The sequence below is a fragment of the Amphiura filiformis genome, chromosome 4, assembly GCF_039555335.1.
Source record: "Amphiura filiformis chromosome 4, Afil_fr2py, whole genome shotgun sequence".
Lineage (NCBI taxonomy): Eukaryota > Metazoa > Echinodermata > Ophiuroidea > Amphilepidida > Amphiuridae > Amphiura > Amphiura filiformis.
Genome location: NC_092631.1, coordinates 73,927,804 through 73,955,105, shown reverse-complemented (window position 1 = coordinate 73,955,105; position 27,302 = coordinate 73,927,804). Strand labels below are relative to the sequence as shown.

Below are 27,302 nucleotides of genomic sequence, written 5' to 3'. Positions count from 1 at the left end.
AGATTAAGTAGTGTGCTATCAACAGTAGATAGTTGATTAATTAATGTGCTATCAGCATTAGATAGTGGATGAAGTGGTATGCTATCAACAGTAAATAGTGAATGAAGAAGTATGCTATCAGCAGTGGATAAGAAGAGTGCTATCAGCAGTTGATTATTGAGATAGGTGATGAAGTAGTATGCTATCAATATTAGATAGTATAGATGAAATAGTACTATCAGCAGTAGATAGTCGATGAAGTAATGAGCTATCAGAAGCAGATAGTAGATCAAGTGAGCTATCAGAAGCAGATAGTGGATGAAGTAGGCTATTTATACCTATCACAGTATCAGCAATAGATAGTGGATGAAGTAGTGTGCTATCAGCAGTAGATAATGGATGAAGTAGTGTGCTATCAGCAGTAGATAGTGGATGAAGTAGTGTGCTATCAGCAGTAGATAGTTGATTAAGTAGTGTGCTATCAGCTGTAGATAGTGGATGAAGTAGTGTGCTATCAGCAATAGATAGTGGATGAAGTAGTGAGCTATCAGCAGTAGATAATGGATGAAGTAGTGTGCTATCAGCAGTAGATAGTGGATGAAGTAGTGTGCTATCAGCAGTAGATAGTTGATTAAGTAGTGTGCTATCAGCTGTAGATAGTGGATGAAGTAGTGTGCTATCATCAGCAGTAGATAGTGGATGAAGTAGTGTGCTATCATCAGCAGTAGATAGTGGATGAAGTAGTGTGCTATCAGCAGTAGATAGGGAAAGTGGTGTGCTATCAGCAGTAGATAGTGGATGAAGTAGTGTGCTCTCAACAGTAGATAGTTGATTAAGTAGTGTGCTATCAGCAGTAGATAGTGGATGAAGTAGTGTGCTATCAGCAGTAGATAGTTGATTTAGCAGTGTGCTGTAGCAGTTGACTATCAGCAGCAGAAGCAGAGAGTAGATAAAGTAGTGTGCTATCAGCAGCAGATATGAGGAAGTAGTGAACTGTCAGCAGCAGACAGTGGATGAAGTAGGCTATATAGAGAGCTATCAGCAGCAGACAGTGGATGAAGTAGACTATATAGAGAGCTATCAGCAGCAGAAGTAGACCATCCCTCGGGTCCATGGAGAACGACTGGTAATGTAGATTACATAGCATTAAAAATCAACCCAATACATGGACCCTCCCAGTCTGTAAGCAATTTGCCTTCAAGTTCCCACAAAATGCTGGGAGTTCACTTTTACGGATTTGGAGTCACGCAATCTTTCTATATACCACATCCATGTTTTCACTACATTAACGTTTGTGTAGCGACTGAAACAACGATATTGTATCCGACCAATCAACGCAGCTTGGCAGTGCGGGGATATTTGAAAAGGCTTCCCTAGCTAAATAATGTGCAAACATTTGCAAACCGCACGCGATAACCGCACGCAATATGGACAATAGGCCTAAGTCCGAGTCGAGTGGTTGCCTTTTATTATTGCGCTGCACCATGGGTCTATCAGACGCGTGCCACTTGAGCTCAATACCTCTCAGTTGTTGACAAGTGTCCCATCCGATCTTACGTCACATCCCGCGCATAGCTTTGTGCTACCATATTTGAATTGAAACTGGGCGGGGCTTTCGTAAGTGACATCGGAAACAACGTGCTTCGTTGAACAAATATTTGGAAGGAGATCTCTAACAGATTGGACCAGTCTCGAATCAGCGCCAATGGACTTTCGCATTCACTTATAATACGAGTATATTTCTATATTGCTGCATGGTTGACTGTGGTGGGTGTAATTAGTGGCGCCGATTTGTGGATGAAGAGGAATGGGTTTTTGGCATTGAAGAAAATAAGGGGGGGGGGGGGGGGTACAGGACTTTTCATATTTTTTTCATAGGGCATTATGTAATTATTTATTGTTACATTATCCAGAGATGGAACCGAACCGAGACTGGGGGCCAGTCTACAGCAGAAGCAGACAGTGGATGAAGTAGGCTATATAGAGAGCTATCAGCCAGTGGCGTAGATTTCTTTTTGACATTGGGGGATGGGGTTGTATAAAATTGAACCCAGCACCTTTTTTGTGACATAGTAGAATGTCAGGGACAAATAGGTGAAGACGAAGTGCGCTATCAGCAGTAGATAGTGAATGAAGTAATGTGTTTTCAGTAGTAGATAGTGGTCGAAATATTGAACTATCGGCAGTAGATGATGAGGTAGTGTGCTATCAGGACTAGATAATGGAAAGTAGTGTGTTATCATCAGTAGATAGATAATGAAGTAGTATCAGCAGAGTAGATAGTATATACATGTAGATGAAGTAGTTTTGTTCTGAACAAAAGGGGCAAGGGGGGCATTTCCTCCCCCAAATATTTTTCTCTCCCCCCACCCCCAGTTTGTCACTATTGAGGCAAAACCTCCAAAATTACGTAAATTTCCACTTTTTGCAGCAATTTTGGGCAAAATTTGTCGATTTCGCCCTCCCCCCAAATTCACTTAGCCCCTATGCCCTCCCCCCGAAAAAATGTTATGATGTATCCACAAAGAACACATAAGATAAGTAAACCAAATTGAAGTTGGATCAAGAATGTTTTTTAATAAAATGCCTTCTTCAAAAGACATTTATGCAGAAATTGTCTGTATTGCAAAAAAAAGGCTAACTGGAAGCATATTAAATCTGCTATGGAAATGGCAACTTGGTGATTTGTGGGCATTTTTTCCAAAAAATATATCTTCTGAATTTGAGAAAGAACCTTAATAATTTCCAAACTCTTCCTTGTACTATAAACATAATTTAGATCAAGAAAATTCTTTGCCCAAACCATCATGTGAAGGCCAGCATTCGAAGGGCGCACACCACTAAATAATCGCCCCATTGAAATATGTGTAAAAACACCAGTTTTCTTTGCTCATTTTGAGGCCTTTTGGGCTTGTTTTAAAATATTTTATGATAACCAGTGAATTGCAAATCGATGAAAGTTTAACATATGTTTCAATGTATGAGTAGTCTTCCACCTCATTTCCCCGCTACGAAGCCGCGAACAGCACCCTCACTGTTTTCGACATGCTCTCAAGACTGCAAACCCGTTTCTACTATTTTTTTTTTTAATTCGTGGACCTATTTTCTCCATAATTATAAAAATGCGACTTTTCTGGTGACTCAAATTTATGCATAGGCTTTACACTAAAGACCAGCCCAAAATACCTCGAAAAGTTTCTATTATTTTACCGGAACTCATTAGGGTTACACAAATGGCGCATTGATTTAGTGGTGTGCTTCCTAGAATAATCATTGCAAAGTAAATTTTTTTCAACCTGTCATTACCACCACTCCAAATAAATATGTAAAATAAAAGTATTGAGTTTTTGGGTTAAAAAAAAAAATACAAAGAACTAAAAAAAAGATAAACCAGTTGAGGCAATAAAAGACTCTTTAATAATTACTGTAACAATGAAGATAAAGACATTTATATATCGCGCTTCATTTAGGGCTATGCAATAATTATGTGTACCCCAGGTGTTGAATTTTCAAAATGGTCTGCCAAAATCGCTTGCCCTCTTTGGCCATGCCAAAAAACTTTGCCCCCTTTTGATGTGCCGAAAAACCTTTGCCCCCCCCCCTTTTGACGTGCCAAAAATTCTTTGCCCCCATTTACACATGCAAGATTTTGGGGAACCTGAATTTAAAACCTTAAATTGTCTTATGATATAGGCCTAATGCGACCGCAGCGAGCAGGAAAATTTGCATATTTGAATGTGTTCCTAACGTTTTCCTACACCTTTTTGGGGCGTAATATAGAACTGATAGAAATGGTGCCCAAATATCTGTGCCAAAAATCGCTGTCCCCTTTTGACCCGCCAAAAATCGCTTGACCCCCCTTTTGACCCTCAAAAAATTTTTTTCCCCTCCCCCCCCCCCCCCTATAATTCACCAGACCGGGTTACACATAATTATTGCACCACCCCTTACGTGTATTTCAATAGGAGCTATATTTAGTGGTGTGCGCCCTGGGAGACAGGCTGTGGATTTCAAAAAATGAGTTCAAAGATTTTATCATAACTTTTTCAATAAAATTATCATATCTTTTTAAATTGGAACTTTTGTAGTCACTAACCCGAAATAAAAGTGAATGTGAAGTGAACGTGACGTGACGTGACGTGACGCGAATATTAGAGGTAAGACCATAGCACCTGTTCTGTGTAACTCATTGCTGCAGCACTTCTGCCCCCCAGGACAGGTAAGCTTAATCATTGTAATACCATACCATCACTATAGTATACTAAAATGCAGAAAACCTTTTACGAGCGCGACTACCGTGATGTTGCAAATTCGGCGCTAACAACGCGTCGGCGCACAGTTCATTCATAAATTTCCACTGGCAACAATTAACAGATCGCCTCAGCAGCCAATCAGAGACAAGTGCGTGCAACGCAGTAAATACGCGATGTACATGTATCCTTACAATACGCGCTCGTCAAAGGTTTTCTGCATTTTAGTATACTATCATGACCTCATGACCATGCTTAATACAAACGTGCTTTCATGCGTCCAAACTCCAAACATTTTATGGAATCTTCTAATGTATCGAATGCCATCTATAAGTTTTTTAAAGTTCATGAGTATTAGTTCGAGGCTAGGCATGTTCACAAAATTTTCAAGTAGGATATTTCACATCGAAATTATTTTGTTTAAAAAGGTGATTATTTAACTTAAAAAATGAGGGGTCAACCATGTCTGTAGGTCAAAAATTAGCGAAGTTATGGGCAAATGTCTGTTTTAAAAACTGCACTTTTCTGCGACCATCATTGACAATGCCTTACAATTACTTACTGTACAAAAAAAGCATGTAATGCATCATTTTTCACCACGGCGATCCATTTTACACAAAGGCGAATTTATTTTATGAAATCTAACTTTCACTGCATGCTGACTAATTCTTTTTCAAGGATATAAAGTACCGGCACTTTTTAGACTGCGTCGTCAAGTTTCTGGTGTCCAAATTGAACATTTTTGTATTTCCCTATGGGGATTACACAGTTAAGCCATTGACTTTGAGCTGCTTTGGTCCAAACTTTTTGGATTGAATGTCACCCTCTATAATAAGGAATGTGAACATGTCTATCGAGGCTTAAACCATGGTTGGTAGGTATTATTGTATAGAAGGAGAATTCACAAACCCAGTTCCCTTTGTACTATGATCGTTATATGAGTCGATACTGAGCAATCAGGTATGAATTGTGCACTATCGATTTGCTAAGCTTCTTATCTATTGAGCTTGGCCGGTTATAAACCACCGTTATCGCGACTTCTAAGCAGAATGACGTCATTTTTACCCACAAAGCATTGTGGACGTGACCATAAACAAAGGAAAATGGTCAAGCTTGGCGGATCATAGAAACAACATTGCCAGTCTTGGAAAACCTTGCCAAATCATTTCCACTGGTTTAAAAGTCCCACAGACACCCGCCACATATTACTAATCATGATCAGAAAAAATACATAAATTCACCGTGACTTTGGAAGGAAATGAGGGTCCGGCAAGGTCCGTAGAGCTGGCAAAGTAATTGCTCGCGGGCAACTCAACCCAAACCTCCACGTGGTGTCGGATGGATAACGCTAACTTGGGCTCTGGGGAACAGGCTTGGATGCGAGGAAGTCAAGCTAGCGTAGGATCATGCAAAGCAATTTGACCACGCTTTAGCCCTTCCTCGGCTGACTCAGCCTGGTGTGGCTCTGAAGAGACACCGTTTGGTTTTTACCACGCAGACAGAGGAACAATCTGGATTTTAGTGTACGAGCAGATACTTAGGAGATATCAACGTGCTAGGCATGAAGAGGATAGAAATAAATAAGATGCAGTGAAGCAGAAAATTATGTATTGTGACTGAATGGAGTTATACAGGTGCAACTTGACAAAGGAGTGAGTACTGGCGCAAATAACCTCAGTAGTTGAAAGCGCCATACAAATCAACCAAAAACAAAAAAAACAAAAAAAGGAAATGAGGGAATTCGATCAGGTTTTCGCTAGTAAATCAACTTGAACTCGGAAACACAATGACGCAATCGAAGATCATGTGACCGATGCAAAAGGGCACTAATACCATCCATTTCCGGTAATGGTTCACCTAGGGGGGGGTCTGTTTAAATTAAATTTTAAAATAGATGATCGATATTGTCACATAACGATCATAAACATCAAAGGCCGTGTTTGAGGGACTGCACTGATTAAATCCATTCAAGTGATGACTCGCGTTGAATAGCGTAATCGGCTTAAGCCTATTGAGTGGATTAGGATTTTTCTGTGGAACCTCCTTCTATAATACCTACCATGCTTAAACAGACATAATGCCATGAATCACATGATAATCACGTTCAAACCTGACTCATTGCCCATTGAGTATTTGATTTGTAATTGTATTGTATGGTAATCCCTTCATATGAATTATGATAATAAAGTAGTCATCCAAGATAATCCCTTCAAGAGGTGGGCTCATAGGAAGTTTCAAAGGTCTGCCGGCTCGGCAATTTACCATTATATTGATCTTTATCCGATTATGATCAATAGACGGACACAGCGTGCAGGGTGGGCGACGAGTCAGGCACAACCAAAATTTTTTGACATGCTTTTATGTATTTATTACTTTCATTTCATTTCATTTTATTCACCAGAAAACATAAAATACATATATTGCACATTCAAAAGCACTACATCAAAATACAATTTAGATATTTAGAAATGTTTAAATAAGCCCCTTGAATAAGTTCATGATCAGGACTGTTAGATATCATCATACTACTATTGGCAAACCCTGCTTCACAGGTCCAACAATTCACTCCCGTCCCCCGACCGGAAGACCCTATCAGCAACGTGACAAACCAGCAACACCCCCACTCCCACCTCCAGAGCGCACAGCTCCTCGCAGCAGCCAGCCAGACACATGACTTAGTGATCATGTCCCTTCATAAACAAGCCGCCATCACAGACCCCGCGTCGTAGCAAAACCAAGAAACCGATTGGAAGGGAGCTGAGCCAACGCCAACAACTGCGATGAAGGGACACACTCACCACATCATGATGACCAACCACCGCAAAGTACTGCACAATCCGGAATGAGAGTAGGAGTGCTGCCAGCCCACACCGCATCACCAATGACGTCTCCCGATGTTACGTCCAAAGCGCGAGCAAACTACTGGACCCGCAAAACAAAATTCACCAATAGTATTTTATAAGCACTACATACAGTGGGAACTGAGCAACATGGGCTGTTGGGCAGATGCCAACCCCCCAAGAGGGTGGTTCGGAGCAGGAAATTGACAAAACAGGACGGAAAACAAGAGAACCCTGACAGGGAAAGCCAAACAGTGACGTATGACAAGTCAACTTTCAAAGTGGCTAACCTTATGGCTCTCTACAATAAACACACAAACAACAAAAAGTGCTGAGAGACACCCCCCTCCCGGACGAAAGAGCAAAACTCCCACCAGGCCAGGCAGCTCATATGATTAGATTATGACCGTTTAAAATGGAATTATATGGAAGTATAAACTCTACCAAAAGTGTGATATTTGTTTCGATGTGCTTGGATGGCGAGAAATGGTGAAATTAACATTTTCGTCGTCATGTAAATAACAAGATATATATTTCACATAAATGGCAAGTAAATTCACGATTTTTACTAAATTATGAACATTTCATAGTAAAAAATGTTTTCCCTTCAAATTGATACCAAAATTGTGAAATCTGACCAACACAATCGGCCACATTCGTTGAATGAAAATAGGTCTGAAAAATTGACCGCCCGGTAAATGACCTGTGCACGCGGAGTTGTAGCATACAAAACAGAGCGGTATCTCCGTGCATGGCCACTGACTGATGAACATATAAAAATTTAAAATAAAAATTATGTAAACTATAAAAAGAACAAAAGTATAGAAAGTAAATACAGTTATTGCACCCAAAAAGGTAAAAAAGAAACCAGGATTAGTTCTGGACCTGCCACCTGATTTCATTTAAGTATTTTTAGTAGCTTGTAAAAAACTAGGAAGACTCATCAAGAGTTGGTCCTTGACATGAGAGGGTAAATAACAGGAAATCTATTGAAAACAGTGAATTAAAAAAGTCAGTTCTGGCATATGAATGATGAACTTAAGGGGTGGGGTATGAACGTTTGGACAGTATTTATTGTGGGACATTAGAGCACATCAGACATATCGAATTGCATTCTGAATACTGAAGAATGTCCTTCTGATATCAAATAATTTTCATTTTTGAAATTAGCAATGTAGTACACATTTTATGGCAAATGATTAAAAATTGATATTTTTATCAGTAATCTGATGATTTACACTTAAAGTGTATGTAGGTGGGATGAAAAGCCGACGATCAATTGAAAATTTTGACCATTCGTATTGAAGATATGGATTTTTTCCAAAAAACAAAAAAAAATTAGGTCTTTTTGTGAAAAAAATCCATATTTTCAATATGAAAGGTCAAAATTTTCAATTGATTGTCGGCTTTTCCTCCCAGCTACATACACTTTAAGAATATGTCATTAGATTTATAAAATTTACTTGAGGACTGTTATATATCAAAATGTGAAAAATATCAAATTTTAATAATTTGTCATAAAATTTGTATTATATTGTGAATTTCAAAAATGAAAATTATTTGATATCAGAAAGACATTCTTCAGTATTCAGAATGCAATTCGATATGTCTGATGTGCTCTCATGTCCCACAAAAATACTGTCGAAACGCCATTCCAGATCCCTTAAGAGTGTCTGCATGACGCAAATTAATCTTGATATATTTGAAGGGATCAACATCGTACACACCACAGAGACACTTGGTGACATCTAAGTCTTTGGAGGCGTTCATTATAAGGCAACTTGCCCCTACATGTAGGAGTTGCTTTTATTGTATTACTGTTTACACAAAGATAACATGAATATCTTTCATCATGACTACATTTATCTAAAATTATTTATTCATGCAGACATTTAATTGAAGTACGGTATTGAACAATAGAAAAGTGAAAAGGAAAGTATCACTTTCAGTTTCAAATATTTTCTGTATAAAAATGATGAATTTTAAGGGCTCATATTGAAATTCCCTTACACAGGAAGGTGTGTGCCATCCTGCAGCTTTCCTATGCTAGCCTTCTTTTATTAAAATCCTGGGCAGGGTGTATCACTGATGCATATAATCCATCCGTTTTATGACCAAGCTTTCCTGAGGCGCGCGCTTAGCGAGGGGAATCCTGCCTTCTTTCTGTGTGAAAACGTGGTAGGGTATTTCAATATGAGCCCTAACATTCTGTCATCAGTGACTCAGTGAGAGTCTTTGTTTTCTATCACTTCTGTGCTGCAAAGTTTCATTAATTTATTCACAGTGAATTATGTGATTTTTAGTGATTTAAAAAAAAAAGAAAGAAATGGAGCTCCGGCAAACTGGCACAATTTTTTTTTTTAATTTTTATTTTAAATGCGTGTTTAGCAGGGGTTTGTTTCACCTGCTAGAATCTGTAAATGGATTCTGGCAACAGCATTTTATGAGAATCTTTGATTCTCCCCAATCAATGAGCATGTAGGCTATAAAACTATTTATGCATAAATTGTGTTTTGCTACTAATTTCAGCATTACTTCAACATGCCTCGTTCATCTTCAAGAACCAGAAATAAGCCAGTCCGCTTTGGCTATAATGCAGATGGTGAACCATACCCAACTGGTTCCCAACAAGTATCTGCGAGGGCGCTTCGCCAACCGGGACGCAGAGTGGTTCCTGAAGAGCCTGTCATTATTGAGAAGCCACCAAAGAAAGGTGAATTAATATAATAATTCAAAATTATTTTTCTTTCATGGTTAAACAATGTAAAATAGACCTATATTGTAGGAATGATTTTATTTGACCACTTTAGGGTGATCAACAGAATAATACATGTAATTCAATTATGAATAATATGATGGTTTTATATTAAGACTGAACTTTGAGATGTTCATACATCACATACCTCACTTCCGACGGTTTCACATATCATGGTCAATAGGCATCATCAGAATGATGATTGTTGATATCCTTGAGGGTAACTAATCAAGGGTATATTTTCAATCAGGAGAGGTTTATACATGTGACTTACATAGTGGGCCCTCATCTCTGCTCATGACATTGGGATATGTCTGGAAGTATGATTCTGAATATGCCTATTGCCTATCGACCGACGACCATGATAGGTGAACTGTCAATAGTGGGTGAAAAGTTTGGGTTTTGTTCAAACGTAAGTTCCAGCCTGAAAAGATCAACTTTGACCAATATTTTAACTATTTTTTTACAAACATAATCAGACTTTCTGACCCCCAGGACTTTCATTTATAGGATGTCATCAAACTTTTGGTTTGTCCCCTACATGTAAGAATTTCTAACAGAGGAGCAGTAGTTAGTTGATTATGGTTGATTGATATTCAAAGAAAGTTGGCTTTGTAACAGCTGGAAATGTACTGTATATGACGAAAAGTGTATACGGTACAAATATATACTGCCATGAGAGGTTCTGGTTAAAATAATGGGCCCGAGGTGAGATCAATAGTACTAAGGAAAATAGTATTAATTGATCTCAACGAGGGACCATAGTTTTAACCAGAACTTCGAATAAAGGCAGTATATATTTGTTTTATATACTTCATTAATATGTTCTTTGTTCATTGATTTGTTAAAAGAAAATCATTCGACGTTTTGACTCTCCCGCTTCTATCCTGAGTGAACAGCACGACCAATTTAAGCATAACCTACCCTTCAAAAAATCGAATAGCCCGAAAATCGGGCTAACCATTTACAGCAGCGCGAAATGACGCTATGGCAGTTTCGCGTGCGTGAACTGTTCCGTCGCATCGAATGCGCGCATGCGGAAGGCATGGTCAAAAGTACTATTTACGGCTTGGAGGTACATGTGCTATTTACGGCTCATCCGGGACATGTATGAAAATACTATTTACGGCTTAGAGGTACTATTTACGGATAAGGATATGATGGTAGAACTATTTTTGGTCATGTGATCCACTTTTAACCAATCAATGAACAAGAATATATTAATGAAGTATATAATATAGATTAGACGAATATCCAAGTCCATGACTAAAACTTCCCTTGACTATTGTCACTTTATTCAGTGCTTCCTGTGAGATACATTGAAACAATTTCATTTTACTTTACATGAAAGGATATTGGATGAAGTAATTCAATGAGTCCATTATTTGATGAGATCATCAAGCACACTAGGGTCGGTCAGTATATAATGAAAGTTGACCTTTGACCTCTTATTTTGAATATTTAGATGGAATATCTTGATGATCAGGGGACTGGGAGGTACTTTGGATAACAGTTATGTTTAATTTTATGACTATGGTTAGAATAAGGATGAAGTTTAACTGTCAAAAATAGAATCTATTTTTTTTTTCATTTCTGATTGTTTTGTTTTTTTGTCTACCAGAAAAGCAGTTAAAGGTGCTTCAACTTGACGTCCTGATGGAGAAGAACATGGAGGCTCACCATACGGATGAGTATGAAACAGAAGAAATGGTACTGAGACGTGGCCGGTCATTTGACATGGAGGTCACATTGCACCGAGACTTCATGAAGGATTCAGACAAGATCTCATTGGAGTTCCGTATGGGTAAGTATCATTAAATTTAGACTAGAACTCACATTCTGCTAAAATCTTACAATCCCATGCAAGGGGCAACTTTTCAAAACGAAATGAGTCAAATAGTTCTCTGATCCTCATCCCTTATATCCCAATTGTATTACTTGTTTTCAGGTGGCCGTCCAATTATCAGTCACGGAACTCGTGTCCCAGTCTACGCCGTTGATGCACCCCCTAAAGACAACTTGGATTGGGGTCTGCAGATCACAAGCATTGAGGGTAGTAAAGTTTGTCTCACTGTGTATTCATCAGCTGATAGTCTGATTGGGCCATATAAGCTGGAAGTCAACACCGCCACTGAATCGGGGATTGAATTTGAGTTTGAGCATCCAACCGAGGTGTTCATGATCTTCAATCCATGGTGCAAACGTAGGTTTATTTTCAATTCATTCACTTCAAAACCAAGATGTTGCTATCATAAAAACAAATTCACGATATATAGTCTGGTCAGCTTAAGTGAAAATGATTCGGTTCCAATTTATGCTTGTGTAAATTCAGATAAGCACATGCTAGTCATGCATTACGCAACTAGCGTAAGTACTGCGCCTACTGTGTGCATGCCATTCTATATCAATACACAAATTATGAGTCATTTTTTGTGTGCTGCACACAGGCACAACGTCTAGACCAGGTCTTCTCAACTAGTTTATTTGAAGCGCCAACTGGAAAATTTCACTGATCATGAAGTGCTAACATGTTAAGGGAGCCTGAGGACTCTCTGAGTTAGAGCAGTAGCATAATGGGTACGGTGCAGTGGTGACTTTATCGGGGGTCCAGGAGGCAGCGCCCCCAGAAGCCCCTGGATTGTAAGGTTTTTTAAAGGTCCAGATTGGGTATATTCACCCCTTTTTTTGTGAAGGCCAGGTTGTCACTGACCACTATTTGGCCCCACATCATTCCATATACCATTTATAACAACTCGGGAACTTTGCTGCTTAGAAGCTCACACCATAGACATCCATATTTGACCTTCGCAGCTAGGATCAGTTCCCTGAGTTTCGTATGGGTTACAACAAGACAATTGGCAGTAAGTTCCTTTTCCAGGGGAATTCTTAGGTAACTTTTTCCACGAGATCATAATAAACCACCGCCAGGGTTATAGAACCCGCAACCTCACGCACCATAGTCGAATGCCTTGTTAATTGAACTAACTTGATTGAATTAACTTGACCAGAGTGTGATCACTCTGGCTCACCCAGCGATATTATATTGAAAGATTACCGACTAAAAATTGCACTATATATAACTCTATTAACTCTATAACTCGTTAAGGCGTTCGACTATGGTGCGACAGGTTGCAGGTTCGAACTCTGGCGGTGCCTAGTATGCTCTTGTGAAAAATATTGAGTTAGCTTGAAATTCCCCATGCAGGGTTTTCAGAGCATTTTCCGCTGTTTCAAGACATCAGGCTGACCACGAGAATGTTTAGTTCCAGTCATAAAAAGCTTTTGTATTTCTTTTCATAGAGGATGGAGTATACATGGCAGACGTAGCTAAGAGAGATGAGTATGTGATGAATGAGACCAACCTTGTATATGAAGGCACCCGGTACAAGATTGGCAACTTCCCTTGGTATCAGGGTCAGGTGAGATGCAGCAATATCCTAGTTGAAATGCATACAGAATAAACCAAAATATGACAGAATGTTATATAGTTTTAATTAAAAAAATAAATAAATTCTTGTTTTGACTAAACTGTGTTTATTTAATAATTATGAAACATCAAGCTTGATACTATCCCAGACACTAATCGTGTTTCACCACCTGTCACTATACTTTTTTACAGAGGTTTACTACGTACAATGATAATATGTAACTGGTGGTAAAACATGATTAGTATTATAGAGACTAATGAATCATCTTGGTCGCTACTTGTACTTTTTTAAGAGAAATTTTATTTCTGACAGGGCATTCAATGCGATTTTATCTCATTACTTTTTTTTCACTAGGAGGTCAAATTTATTGATGACGTCATGGGGTGGTGAAACACGACAATTCCTAAACTTTCAGCATCATGAAGCTTTCTCAATGAGGAATGATAATAATGATAACTGAATCAGTGTCTTATCTAAAAAACAAAATAATTACAGAAAGCCCAGTGATGTATATAGTGCACTACGCACAACCATACACCCACAAGCCTCAGCACAATGTAAGAAGTCATACAGCAATGTGTTAATTTGTTTTTCTCATTGTAGTTTGAGGATGTCGTCCTGGAGTGTGCATTCCATCTGCTCAAAAAATCTGGACTGGCTTACCGGCATCGCCGAAATCCTGTCATGATAGCTCGCACCATGTCTGCACTGGTAGGTATAGTATTCGTAATAAGGCGGGCTCTCGGACAAAAAGCCAGTTAAAATGACATGGGCTGTTGATTTTTAGACTTCAGGACCCTTATAAATCTTGACTTCCTTCTAACACTGCATTTAAAAAAATAATTAAATGTGTGATAATGTGCAGATTTTCACCATCAATTTACCGTTTGTCCTGGGCGTTTGCCTCTGTAGCTTAACAGTCAGGATGAAGATGGTGTACTCGTTGGCAGTTGGAGCGGTGATTATGCGGATGGTGTGGATCCATCGCTGTGGACTGGTAGCATTGCTATCCTCAAGAAATATATGGAGACTGGAAAACCAGTAGAATATGCTCAATGCTGGGTGTTTGGAAGTCTCTTTACTACTAGTAAGTATTAGTGTGAGTTGAATTGGTGTATTTGTAAAGACCTGTAGACGAGGATGCACAATCAAAAATAGTAGAGTAACCGAGGACACCCAGCAAAAGAGGATGGCCATGGTTCCCTTTACCTACCAGCATATTGCAAATAACATAAAAATGCCTGTAAAGCCATGTCTTATTTGCCAGTGTAACGGTTTGGAGCCTAGCTCCAGGTGTGCAAGGTCCTCGTTTAGATAGAAAAAGGTTATGGGTCCTCATTATTATTATTTATTCAAGGTTTATTAGAAAAAATGCACTTCGCAGCCAAAGGCTGAATTACATATATTGCACATATAAAAATATATAAGCTAAATAATAAATGGCATATAAATATAAATTGACAATATTTTTAAGCAAAGACACATCAAATGCAAATAACCTTCCTTGCTCGCTCATACAAGCTGCCACTCACATTTACACAACTGCAACACACATTCACACCCACTTACATCCATCACACTCACCAAATATCACCAATAAATAATTGACCTACAACTACCAAAATTAGTACTACAACAAACAATATATGCAAAGAGATTGACTTTCCTCACCTCACAACCACACACCCAACACGTTACACACACCCACACACCCCCAGGTCTTTGCAAGTATTGAGTGTGTATGTGTAGGGTGTATTTGCTTTTGTAAACACCAATTTGAGGACACACTTGAAAAATCTCTGTGTAAGAGCAGACGCACAAGTACCGTGGACTGTAAGATCAAAAACAGCATGGAAACAATTTAAAAACAACGACTGCAGTTGGGGGATGTAGGGTCCTCACTGCATGGTCAAAACAGCTTTAAGGTTCATTGGTAAATTGAATACAATGTGTGTGTGTCTTTGGTTGGATGGTGAAAACTCCCAAGTGGTGTATTAATGTCCAGTTGTCAGTGTCATATTTGCATAGCATTGTATTTGTTTATCTTCATTAAATACATACCAGCTCCCAGTCCAACAAAACATTCCAACATGACATTCCCATAAAAACAAAATCAAATTTTGGAATTCTTAATTTCATGGTATTTGACCTTGGGACTGAGTGGACTTTCAAACCCTTGTAAGTTCTTATTAAAAGAGGTTACTTTATTTAATCAATAATTGATAGTTGAACTATGATAATCCCTATTCAATCCTGTGTAAAGCAGGAAACTAATTATCCAATTTCTCAGAATAGCAGTTCGGCAAAAATATCAAGGTATCATTTACCAAATTATCCATATCTTAAAAAGTATTGATGCTATGCATATCATTTTGGTATCATTTTGAAGGTTATTGTCCTGTGCTTACATTTGTATTCAAATCATTAAATGTCAAAAATGTGACTTGTTCTTGGTTTTGTCAGAACGGGTCACATATGTCAGCAATGCTTCATGACGTTTCTGTCATTTCTTTCTAGTTATGCGGGCCCTGGGTGTCCCTACACGTACTGTGACCAACTTTGAGTCGGCTCACGACACAGACAGCAACCTGACCCTGGATTACCATTATGATGAGGATGGTAATGCTCTGGACAACCTGAATGAAGACACTATATGGTAAGTTGACAAAGTCTATACCGCGATCAGTATGTAACAATGGTAGCTATGCGTTCAGACCAGAAAATGTGAGGGGTTGTGTACAACGTACATATCTGTTGCAAATTTGCACCAAGACTTTTCAATGATATTTTTGAGGCCATAGAGGCTTCAGAAATTTCAGATGATTTTCAGAAACACCATAATTTTTAATATATTATCTTCTATATATATTTATTTAGTTTAACACTCTTGTCATGTAAGTTGATTTATACAGCACACGTATCTCTTGATGCACGATGCCCTCTTGCACACTTTACCGATTTTCACTGACCACAATTTGGAAGCTAGTTCCTTATCCAGGGGAATTTTAAGTTAGCGCTGTTATTTTCACAAGAACATTTTCCAATCACACCAGGGCTCAAACCCAGGACCTCTTGCACTGAATTCAGCCTGATGCCCTACCAACTGCACTAAATTGACTTCCTCAATTTTTTGTGAGTAACCATTAGTCATTCTGTGCTATCAGAACAGCAAATCATAGTAATTTCCTTCTATCCACAAAACTTGTCTAAAGAAGATAATACTGTTTGACTTACAGGAATTTCCATGTATGGAATGATTCTTGGATGGCTCGACCAGATCTTCCTGAGGGTTATGGAGGATGGCAAGCTGTAGATGCCACACCACAAGAAACAAGTTCAGGTAAAGAGGCATGGGAGATTGGTAGAGTAAGAAGAGGCTAGTCCAAGGAATAGTGAAGCTGAGGCCATGTGCAGTGAAAAATAGTATACATGTACTTTCCAATTTTTTTTGAATTTTTTATTTTTATAGGTGTATTCCAGATGGGGCCAGCATCTCTGACAGCAATCAAGAAAGGTCATGTGTACTTTGATTATGACACCAAGTTTGCATTTGCTGAGGTCAATGCAGAAACAGTCACCTGGATTGTACCAAAAGACTCACGTAAGGTAAGGAAACATATTTACTTGCTGCCAGCGCGCCCAAATGGGTTTAGAGCTTGTGGTGGACATCCTATTTAGAATTTGTTGACAAACAATTCCCAGAAATCAGTGCAGCTATATATGGTGCAATTACCTTCATGAATTGATTGACAAGTGAGCAGTAAGTATTGCAGATTAAACCCATGAGCACTACCTGCCGATCTAACATTGCCTCTGATTGGTCAATTACATGATTTCTTCATTTTACTCACCAATCAGAATGCAGCTTTGCAAATATAGTGCCAGATAGTGTAATACAGTATTTTTGTGCTTATTAGCGTGTGTTTCCCCTGCATTGCTGTGTGTTTTCTGTGACGGTATTTAGAGGAGGGAGTGCAATGTTATGGGTGGGAATCAACACCAGTGGCTGCACCAGAAATGTTTTACAGTGGGGCATGGGGGGGGGGGGAAGTGAATTTTCAGGGAGGGGGAAAAAACAATAAATGCCCAAAATTGCTGCAAAAAGGGGGAATTTTATTTGTAATTTTGGGTTTTTACTAAGGAAATCTGGGGGAGCAAGAGTTCCGACTGGGGAATTTGTGACTGGGAAATTTGTGCTGGAGGGAAAACCGATATCGTTCACATCAATGGCAACCTAAACGCCAAAATTGCAACCCCATGTGATTCCCTATGCTGGGACTGTGGGTAATGGCTTTGTTTTCATGGACGACAATGCCAGGGAAAGGCTTGTCGATCAGTTCATGGAGGGAGCATATGATTTGAGCGGTAAACTCCCCAGACCTGAACCCATCAAGTATCTGTGGGATCGGCTGCAGCTGGCCCTGGATCTCAGAGTTGATGAGCACACCCATCTTGTCAACTTACGACATCTCATAAAACAGGAGTGGGATGCCATATTGCACAGCATCGAGTGGCACGCCTCATTTACACTAAACACACGCTATTAAGGTTATACAGGATTTTGAACTTTTGTGTAGGCAAATTGGCTGCACGTAGCCACCTAAAATATTTTGTTTTTCAAAAAATAAACATGGCAGGCCTAAAAATCATACTTCATCTTAAAGTTGACACTCTAATGATTATTATTGTAATACTTTTAACGTCATAGCTCATACACAAATGTACTTTGTAAGTGTTTCAATTTGTGTTCAATTTCATGAGCATGAGGATTTTTGGGAAAGAGGCCAGGAAAATATGGGGAGAGGGTCCGATTTCATTGCGATTTCAAGCATATGTGTTACAAACAAACCAATGAAATAATGTACCTATTTATTCTTTCGATAGGTCCTCCTGATTTAAAACAGTAAGCTTCCATGTTCACAGAATGTCAATGAAAATGATGGGGTAAATGTCGTCTTTTTTGCAACAACAATATTAATTTAGTGTGCCAATATATTGACACAATTATTCCCTACATTATTTCTTTGAAGTATCAGCTGACACATGCATATCAAAATTTTATGAATCAGCTACGGAAACATTAAAAATAATTTATTTCATCTCAGCATATCAGGCCAAATGGTCCAAAATGGAGTTCTGAGATATCCACACATTTAGTTTCAAGTACTCACATTTTCTGCTATTTCACAGTATCAATTCACAATCCCATAATATTCCAGGTGCAGTGCTCCTGTATTACTACTGATAATCCTTACTGCATGGGAAGTATCAATTGATTTTCACAAAACTTGCAGAAATTGACAAATTTCTGCCAAAACTTCCACACTATCTATTATCATGTTCAAACCATGTGCTAACTTGTTTACAATGCTAGTTAGTGTTGCCAGGGCCAAGGTGATAGTACTTATTTTATTGATTTTGTCTAGTATAGTGCTGGTTGAATACTCATGCTCCACTGTGCATATGCTTCAGTGAATTTAGCAATCAAATGAAAATGATAGGGTTGCCAGTTCATGCACTGGAATAATAATCACTATAAGGGGCACATCACTAAATAAATGTCCCATTGAAATACATGTGAAAATACAATAAAGTAACTAGGTGCATAATAATTATGAGTCCTGGGGAAGGTAGAATGGGGAGAGGGAGCAGTTTTTGGCAAACATTTACAGTGCATCTTTATAAGGCTTAGGAAACACTACAGAAACATTCAAATCTGCATCATAATATCTAGGCCATTTAAAGTTTCCACATTGGCAAAGTTAGGCTGGCCGAGAGCAGGGCCAGGGGAGGAGGACAGGAAATGTTGGCATACCTTTTAAAATCTAACCCACGGGCCCCCATGTATATTTGGGATTCCCCCTTCCAAAGAAAATGATAGCGCCTCACACCTTCTCTTTCTTCCATGAGTTACACCAAATGCGGAAGGATTTAGTGTAGTGTCCCCTTAAAACAAGAACTGTCTTTAAAAAAGAATTAGTGCTGTGGGATATCTAGAGCAAATATTGATACACAAAAATAATTTAAAAAATAATTTGTTGATACAATTTTTTCAATCTACATCTCTGAGATGTTTAATATATACATATACTTCATAAATAAAAATTAAAAAACAAAAGACAAGTTGAGTGGAATTTTCACCCTCCGTAACCTTAAGCATTGTTATGCTCAATAATACTGTATTGTACTTTTTGGCAGCTTTTAAAGTGGTTTATTCCTCATTCAATATGAGCCCAATCATGCATGAAAACACTTATTGCGTTCATTCTCAGTCGCTGTTGGTATGTTACGACCGATGACATATGCCAAGACCCATTTCAGTCGTGAAGTATTTTTTGAAGAAATAAGGTGAAATGCAAAGAGGAACTTTCATTGAAGTGTGTACATATAGTAGCCTCCAAAAAATGGCAATTTTGGACTTTTACCATGGTACTAGTAACCAAAAAAGCCAAAATATTACCCATTTGTATAGCCAATTTGACAAAAAAAACCCTATCCACATAGCAACATCGTACAAAATTTAGGGGCACTTTTAGAAAGGCGGTAGTACCATGGTTAAAACATTATATTACGTTCACAGCCTCCAACTGTATCCTGGGTTGATCCTAATGAGGTAGGAATCAAGATCAGTACCAAGGCTGTGGGTAAAGATGAGCGCCATGATATCACTGGTGACTACAAGTTTCGTGAAGGTGAGTAGCGGCTGCTTGCAAGAAGCATTATTGTCTTGTATAAAGATTTTGAAGTTCATTAAGGTTTTAGTACAGGTGTGTGAGAAGGACCGCAATTATTGTTGGTTTGTTCCCATTGAGAAGAGCAATGATGATGATGAAGGTTATGATATAAGGCGTTTATACAGAAATGCATGTATAGTCTTGTCTCGTCTCAAGTTGAGAGTAATGCCATGTTGGATTTCACAATTGGAGATTTGAATCGAGCATGTTAACCTAATCCCACGGGGCGTATACAGAAAACTATACACACTCTTAAAAGGGCGATTTATCCCTACGATGGTGTGACAACCGTGTAAACGTACTGATTCAAATCTACCACTGTGAAATCAAACATGGCATTACTCTCAACTTGAGATAAGAGCCACTATAGTAGTGTTAAAGCTTAAAGCTTATGAGTAAAAGAAAAATGTAGCAGGCTTTTAAATTCACGGTTCTGAAATTAATTGCCAAAAGCACAAAAATAAAACCTCATGAAAATTTCCCGCTATAGTTTTGCCAATTTTGAACTATTTCTCTGGTGTTTAAATTCGCCATTCTGAGTTTCCTTGCATTAACCTATACACAAAAGGAATATATTCACACATTGTTATTTTCCTGGTAGCAGCTTGGAATGCGAAAAGCATGAAAATAAACGTAGCGCGGAAATTTCCACTTTTACAGTATTCATTTCATAAAAAATGATGTAAACTCCATACAAATTGGATGGAATTTTTCTGATATATATTTTCATAGTTTTCAAGTCCTAAATTTTATTTAGGAATCTTGTAATTATGTTGTCATACAATTGATTTAATATGGCAGACAGTGAATCTGCAGATACCCAAATTTGTGGGTCGTGAATACCTATTCCGACTATTTGATATTCAAGTCGTACATCTTCTTTACTGTTATCATACCATTTTGTAGGGTCTAACCTGGAGCGTATCGCTGTGTATACTGCTAGCAAGTATGTGGAAGGAGCTAAGAACGTCATCAAGGATGTCAAACAAGATGTAGAATTCAAGGTAATCAAGAACTCTGCATTTCCCCAGCAAATGCAAAGTGTTTTTAAAAACAGGTTATAATTGTGTTATAATTAAATGTTTTGTATTTGCTAGGTTGGGACAATCCGATTCAACTGGGACAAAGGAGACAATTTTTTTTAAATTGAGTTCTAATCATCATCAACATGTACTGTAACAAATATGCTGTTGGTGGAATCCTTACATCCCTAGCATACTTGGTTGTAAAGTTAGGGCTAAAAAGAACCAAAAAAAAAAAAAAAAAAAAAACTGAAAAAGATCTTAAGAACCACTGAACCATTACTAGGCTGGTTTGTACGTACATTAATGCATATTGTCAAGCTGATTCCAAATATGGTCATGCAAATGTGGTACAATTCTAACATTTTTTGAATTTGTTGTGTGCAATCAACAGCTGTGTGTGGAGATGATTAACTAGTGTACCAGTCTTGGCTTGATCTGAGGGTGACAACTCTCTAGTCCGAAGGATCACTAGTCCAAAGGCTCTCTAGTCCGAAGGTTCGCTAGCCCGTACACGTAATTTACCATTCGCTAGTCCGAATTCTGAAACAGGTTCCTTAGTCCGAATATCGGGTTTTCTAGTCTGAAGGTTCGTTAGTCCGAATAATAAATAAGGTTCTCTAGTCCAAATATAATAAGGCTTGCTAACCCTAACCCTAAACCCCAACTCTAACACTAACCCTAACCCTAAACACTAATCCTTATCCTAACCCTTTTTCTATATTCGGACTAGAGAACCTTCGGATTAGCAACTTAATTTGGTTTTCAGACTAGTGACCCTTCGGACTAGAGAACCTTCGGACTAGCGACCCTTCGGACTAGAGAGAGTGGGGTAGTCTGGCAAAATATCAGCTCATCAAAAGTCCTTTTAGTTTCATGTCAACCAGCGATTAACAATAGAGAGGATTTAGTCTATTTTATGAATTGCTGTACCCCATTTACCATATTACATTGCAAATTAAAACACTTGGGCTACTGTGGTCAGTAACTTTTTGTAAACACAGATGATCTTACGTAATTGTGGTTTTGTTTTGATAACCCAGGTTAAGCTACCGGAGTATGCAATGATTGGTACCGATTTCAACGTTACAGTAAATATGACCAACAATGCTACTTCATCACGCAAAATATACCTGGCAGTTAATGGAAGTACTATCTACTACACTGGAATCAAGAAAACCAGGGTGGTGGAGAGGAAGAAGTATGTCAACTTGGACGCCGGTGAAAGTATGTGTATATACACTGTTTTTATTGTCAAAATGTACATAAAATATGGGGGTGGGTGTACTAAAATTTGGTATGGGTAGGGCCATGCCTTTGAGAGTCTGGCAGTGGAACCCATATTTATTTATTACATTTGGCAAAAAGCACAAAAAAGTACAGGGAAGACTTAATTGGGCCCCTTGACCCCCGGCTGTGATCCGTGAAAGCTCCGCTCGATACGCTTCGCATTGGTCAAAATGTTTCAGTGTTTTTTTTCATGACCAGTTTTCATGCCTGATTTTGTGAAATGTATGAAAAATATGTGCAAAGTGTGAAAAACCCCAGAAATAATAGGTCTGCAAGAGGCAAGTTGTTTGAAATTGGTTAAGAGCTCTCAGGCCCCATTAGAAAACCGGGGGGGGGGCACTCAGAATTATACTTGTAAGCATCCGCATGAAAGAAAACACTGATTTACGGTGGTCTTGAAAAGCAAAACAAGGATCCGCGAAGATCTTCGATTAGGGTCTCAAAACACTCATTTTACTAGAAGAAGGGTGTTTTTATAAAAACGATCCTCGCTTAGGGTAGTTTTTTTTAATTACCCAATTAACAGCGATTAGTGGTGACATTTATCAAGCTATTCGGCACAAAAGAATGGTTTCCAAGCAATTTCCAAGCTAGATTAGCCGAATAGTCAATCATCATCACTTAATTACACTCACCGACACATGCAATGTCTATTCTTGTTTTAGGGGCAAATTCCAAGCCAATTCATTGCTTTGGGTGTTTTTATTTGATTAAAATCCTCGTTTAGGGTTAGTTTGACAACATTTTGACATCCTCGCTTAGGCTCATTTTTGAAACTCAATTCACGCAGATGCTTACAACTTTTATACATGAGTGGCGCCCCCGGGTTAGAAATGCCCAGAGGCAATTTCCTTGTACCCCTTGTAAAGTAAGTAGTTGTGTTTGAGTATTAATGACACTATTTATTTGTAAAATGACAGAGGTCCAAAATGATGAGGCGCCATCTTATTCTCTCTCTTTTAACAACCAACTTTTCAGGTAAAACTGTGTCTATTAAGTGTGATGCCGATGACTATCTGCCGGAGCTCACAGAATTTGCTGGCTTTAGTTTCTTTGTGATGGGCAAAGTGTCAGAGACCAAACAGGTGATCAGCAGACAGTTTGCTACTGTCCTGGATAAACCAGATATAACTATAACGGTAAGTGGTAGGCTTCTAGACAGGAATATCAGAAACATTTTTACCATTGCGACAGTAATTCACTAGCTATTGAATTAAGCAATCATATGTTAGCTCAATCAATAAAGCATTCGACTATGGTGCGAGAGGTTGCAGGTTTGAACCCTGGTGGTGGTTAAGTACGCGCTCTTGGATAAATTGAGTTGGCTTGAATTTAGACAAGGATCTTACTGCTAATTGTCTTGTAACCTGTATGAAACTTGGGGAGCTGATCCTGGCTGCGAAGGTCAATTGCGGAATGTGTAGGGTGTGCGATCTTCAAGCTGCAAAGTCCCTGAGTTGTTTATGGACTGATATGGGGCTGTAGTGGTCAGCGACAACCTTTAGTGTGTGCTGAGGCTTGTGGATCAACGTCTAGGCGTTTTGCCTGTGTGTAGCGAACTATAAATCACTGCCTTTTTTTTACATGCAGGTGACGTCATTTGACTCTGTAGTTGAGTTTCTGGTGCCCTAACACAATCGGTGATGGGCTAACTTAAGTACCTAAACATGGTTTGTAATTAGAAATGTGAGAATCCGGAATCTCAATGTCAAAGTAGTTTTGAATTCATCAGAAGTTGGGCTAGTTGGACAACGACCTTTTGTTTTTGCATCTGACTCCTGATTTGCTGGGAGAAATAGAAGAATTATAGGTTAATAAACGTGTTTCACTTGTTGGGAGTGAAATTGTACAAAACAATGAATGCATACTGTGATGTTGATGCGGCTAATGCACAAGCCTTCCGTGCATTTGACGCATCGACATCTCAGTACAAGTGCATTATTTTGTACCTTTTCTCGAGCAACAAGTGATACGCATTTATTAACCTTTTTCATACACAAGAGAAAAATCCGGTCCTTAAAATGTTGGAAAATGCAAGCCAATATAAATGCATCAACCTGCAAGTAAAATGAATGCATCCAAAAGTACTGCGCGTACTACGTGGAGTGCCCCGTGCAATTGTACAACATTTATGCACGGCTAGTAATTTACTAACGTTTGCTCTGTAGGAAGGACTGACATCTTCAATGTGGAGCCAAAATTCGGATATTCTTCATTTACCACCTTTATAGCCCAAACCGCAGTTTATGAAATAGTAGTCTAATGTAATAAGTGCAAAAATGAAAGCAAACAAATAAAACTTGTGCATGCAAACTTAGTATAGGAAGTAAGGGAAGTTAATTATAAAGTTGTCTGTACTTAGACAACTCTGCTACTACTCTATGTAACTGTCTTCCCATACAGCGCATATGCTCAAAACAGTACTGCAGGCAAATTAACCTTACATATTTCTAATGTTACTTGCAGGCTGAAGGAGACATCACTGCAGGCACACCATTCTATGCTAAAGTGAGCTTTACCAACCCACTGCCTTATACCCTCAACAACTGCCAATTCCTGGTGGAAGGACCTGGTATTGAAAGCTATAAAGAGGAAAAGTTCAGGTATAAAATTGATATATTTAACATTGTTAGAGGTTGAAAAAAACCGCATTTTAAAAAAAAGAAACCAGCATGCATACATGTAGCTATTAGAGAATAAAACATTTGTGCCAATATCCGCTACAATAAATATTTGACCTGCATATCTTCTATGACATGATATGAGTATACTAAAACCAAAAATTCATATCTTTTATTTCCATCCTTGTTCAGTTTAAATATTATTTTAATCTCTAAACCATATTTTTTTCCAGAAATAATAAATGTACTGTTACAAGGACAAGGACCCATTGTCTTAAATGAATAAATCCATCTCAAACTTGGGTACTGTATTACACACAATGCCTACATGGTGAAAAAGTGGATATTTTCACAGAATTTTTTTGCGCTCCACCCAAAACGGGCAAAGCACAAATAATTACATTTATGAAAATGACCACTTTTGCCGTATGATGCAACCATAGCATAACCTCTGTGTATTTTGTCTTTCTTCCACACAGAAATGTGATGGTGGGCGAAAAGGTGGAGCACAAGATCAAACTGACACCAAAAAAGCCCGGAACCCGTACTCTTATGGTGAGCTTCAAGTCCAACAAACTTGCGGGTGTCAGGGGTAGTGCAGACTTGGTGGTATTAGCAGCTTAAATTGGTGGCAGCTGTTATTGTATTCAGGTCTACTGAGTAGAATGAGTAATTGATCATGATGTTCATGATATAAATGGTATCTGTTAATTTCCATCTCAGGAATGTGTACCATATTCGCCGTTTTATCACCATTGACAGCTGTCACCATCTTGTACGCACACTTATTTTGTCTAGACTCGACTACACAAATTCTCTTATGTTTGTTATATCTTTGAAGGACAGGAACCATACCTCACTAACACTCTCGCATATTACTCACCTGTCGGAACTAATCTTCGGTCTGAAAATAAACACTTTCTCCAAATTCCACGCATTCATCGCACCTATGGTGACAATGCATTTCGGGCAGCTGCACCAAGACTTTCAAACTCCATCCCAACATCAATGTGTGAATGCAACTCAGTTCATGCTTTTAAGAAACAACTCAAAACATACCCATCAAAGTAATTATAATTCAGCGCCTTCTTGCTGATTTTCCTGTTTTTTAAAGTGTTTTGTGTTTTTAGAAATGTTTTTTAGCTACTATATCAGTTATGTTTCATAAAACAGTTTTTTACTTCTGTTCATTATATAAGGTTTATGTTTTCATTTTGGTATTTATTTTAGGATGGTAATCATTGCTTTGTACATGTATCATGTTTTAAACTATTTTTTTGGATTATGCTATGTCTTTGTATTTTTAAATTTTGATTGTTTTAAATGTTTTTGTATTTCTTAAGGTTGCATTGTCCTTTAGTAAAGGCGTTTTATAAATGCCGTAAATAATAATAATAATAATAATAATAATAATAATAGTAATTTTTTGTCTTTTCAGAATAATGATTAATTTGCACCTGTTTGTAGTTTTCTATTGTTTCAATATCTGTGTACCGTACTTTTAAAGTGTGCTTATATGGCATAGGTGTAGCTTGTATTTAAGTCCAGAAAAATACAGCACTAATTTTTTGGAATTAAAAAAATATTATCTTGTTTTACCAAATGAAACATAGCTAAATCCTAATCCTTTAGTTAGTTCTAATTTGGTCTAAAAATAGTTTTCTTACAATTGTAGTCACAAAATTCTAAGACTTGGCACGAGTCTAAGCATTCCAAATCTTGATTATAGGCTAAGAGTGAGCTCAAAATTTTAATATTTTATTATTCTGATAATTGATTATGGAAAATATTAAAAAATGTGTTTTCCAAAAGTTAGAATGCATATAACTTGAATTATTCTTTGTACAAGTCTTTAGGCTTGATTATCACAGCATATGATTGTTTGTTTCTGTTGACAAGGGGCAGTCTTCAGCAAACGGCTCTTTTCAGAGCCACCAAAACTTACAAATTCAGCAGATAGGCGAGATCTGCTTGTTTCTGTAGACAAGGGGCAGTCTTCAGCAAACGGCTCTTTTCAGAGCCACCAAAACCTTTACATTAGCAGATAGGCGAGATCTGCTAGTTCTTTGTAGACAAGGGGCAGTCTTCATTGAACGGTTCTTTTCAGAGCCACCAAAACTTACAAAATCAGCAGATAGGCGAGATCTGCTAGTTTCTGTTGACAAGGGGCAGTCTTTAGCAAACGGCTCTTTTCAGAGTCATCAGTAGACAAGGGGCGGTCTACATGTCTCATTCTTAGGTACTTTGTCCTGAAGAAGTCAGAGCTACTCCTGATGAAAGCTTGACAGTTCTAAACCGACGGCGAACCCGCTAAAAAAACCTACTAATTGTTATGAATTCCCGTCGTAAAAGCCTATCCCACAATATGAAAAACCCCTAAAAA

At 38.3% G+C, this 27,302-nt stretch overlaps 1 protein-coding gene across 1 annotated transcript; it reads left to right on the top strand.

The window, feature by feature from the left end:
• Positions 1-4,002: 4,002 nt before the first annotated feature.
• Positions 4,003-26,111, top strand: LOC140151402 (protein-glutamine gamma-glutamyltransferase K-like). Its single transcript, XM_072173729.1, has 16 exons — positions 4,003-4,136; positions 9,599-9,782; positions 11,446-11,628; positions 11,773-12,027; positions 13,125-13,243; positions 13,856-13,963; positions 14,165-14,339; positions 15,770-15,908; positions 16,489-16,592; positions 16,722-16,858; positions 19,833-19,944; positions 20,893-20,990; positions 22,052-22,235; positions 23,277-23,437; positions 24,765-24,901; positions 25,399-26,111. The coding sequence occupies exons 2-16, from the start codon at positions 9,611-9,613 to the stop codon at positions 25,541-25,543; spliced, it is 2,229 nt and encodes a 742-aa protein (XP_072029830.1). The 5' UTR covers positions 4,003-4,136; positions 9,599-9,610; the 3' UTR covers positions 25,544-26,111.
• Positions 26,112-27,302: the final 1,191 nt, after the last annotated feature.

Excerpts from the sequence above, each read along its gene's own strand:
- LOC140151402 (XM_072173729.1), top strand. The coding sequence starts at position 9,611 with ATGCCTCGTTCATCTTCAAGAACCAGAAATAAGCCAGTCCGCTTTGGC. Across the intron at positions 20,991-22,051 it reads AACAAGATGTAGAATTCAAG|GTTAAGCTACCGGAGTATGC; the intron begins GTAATCAAGAAC and ends TTGATAACCCAG. Across the intron at positions 24,902-25,398 it reads TATAAAGAGGAAAAGTTCAG|AAATGTGATGGTGGGCGAAA; the intron begins GTATAAAATTGA and ends TCTTCCACACAG.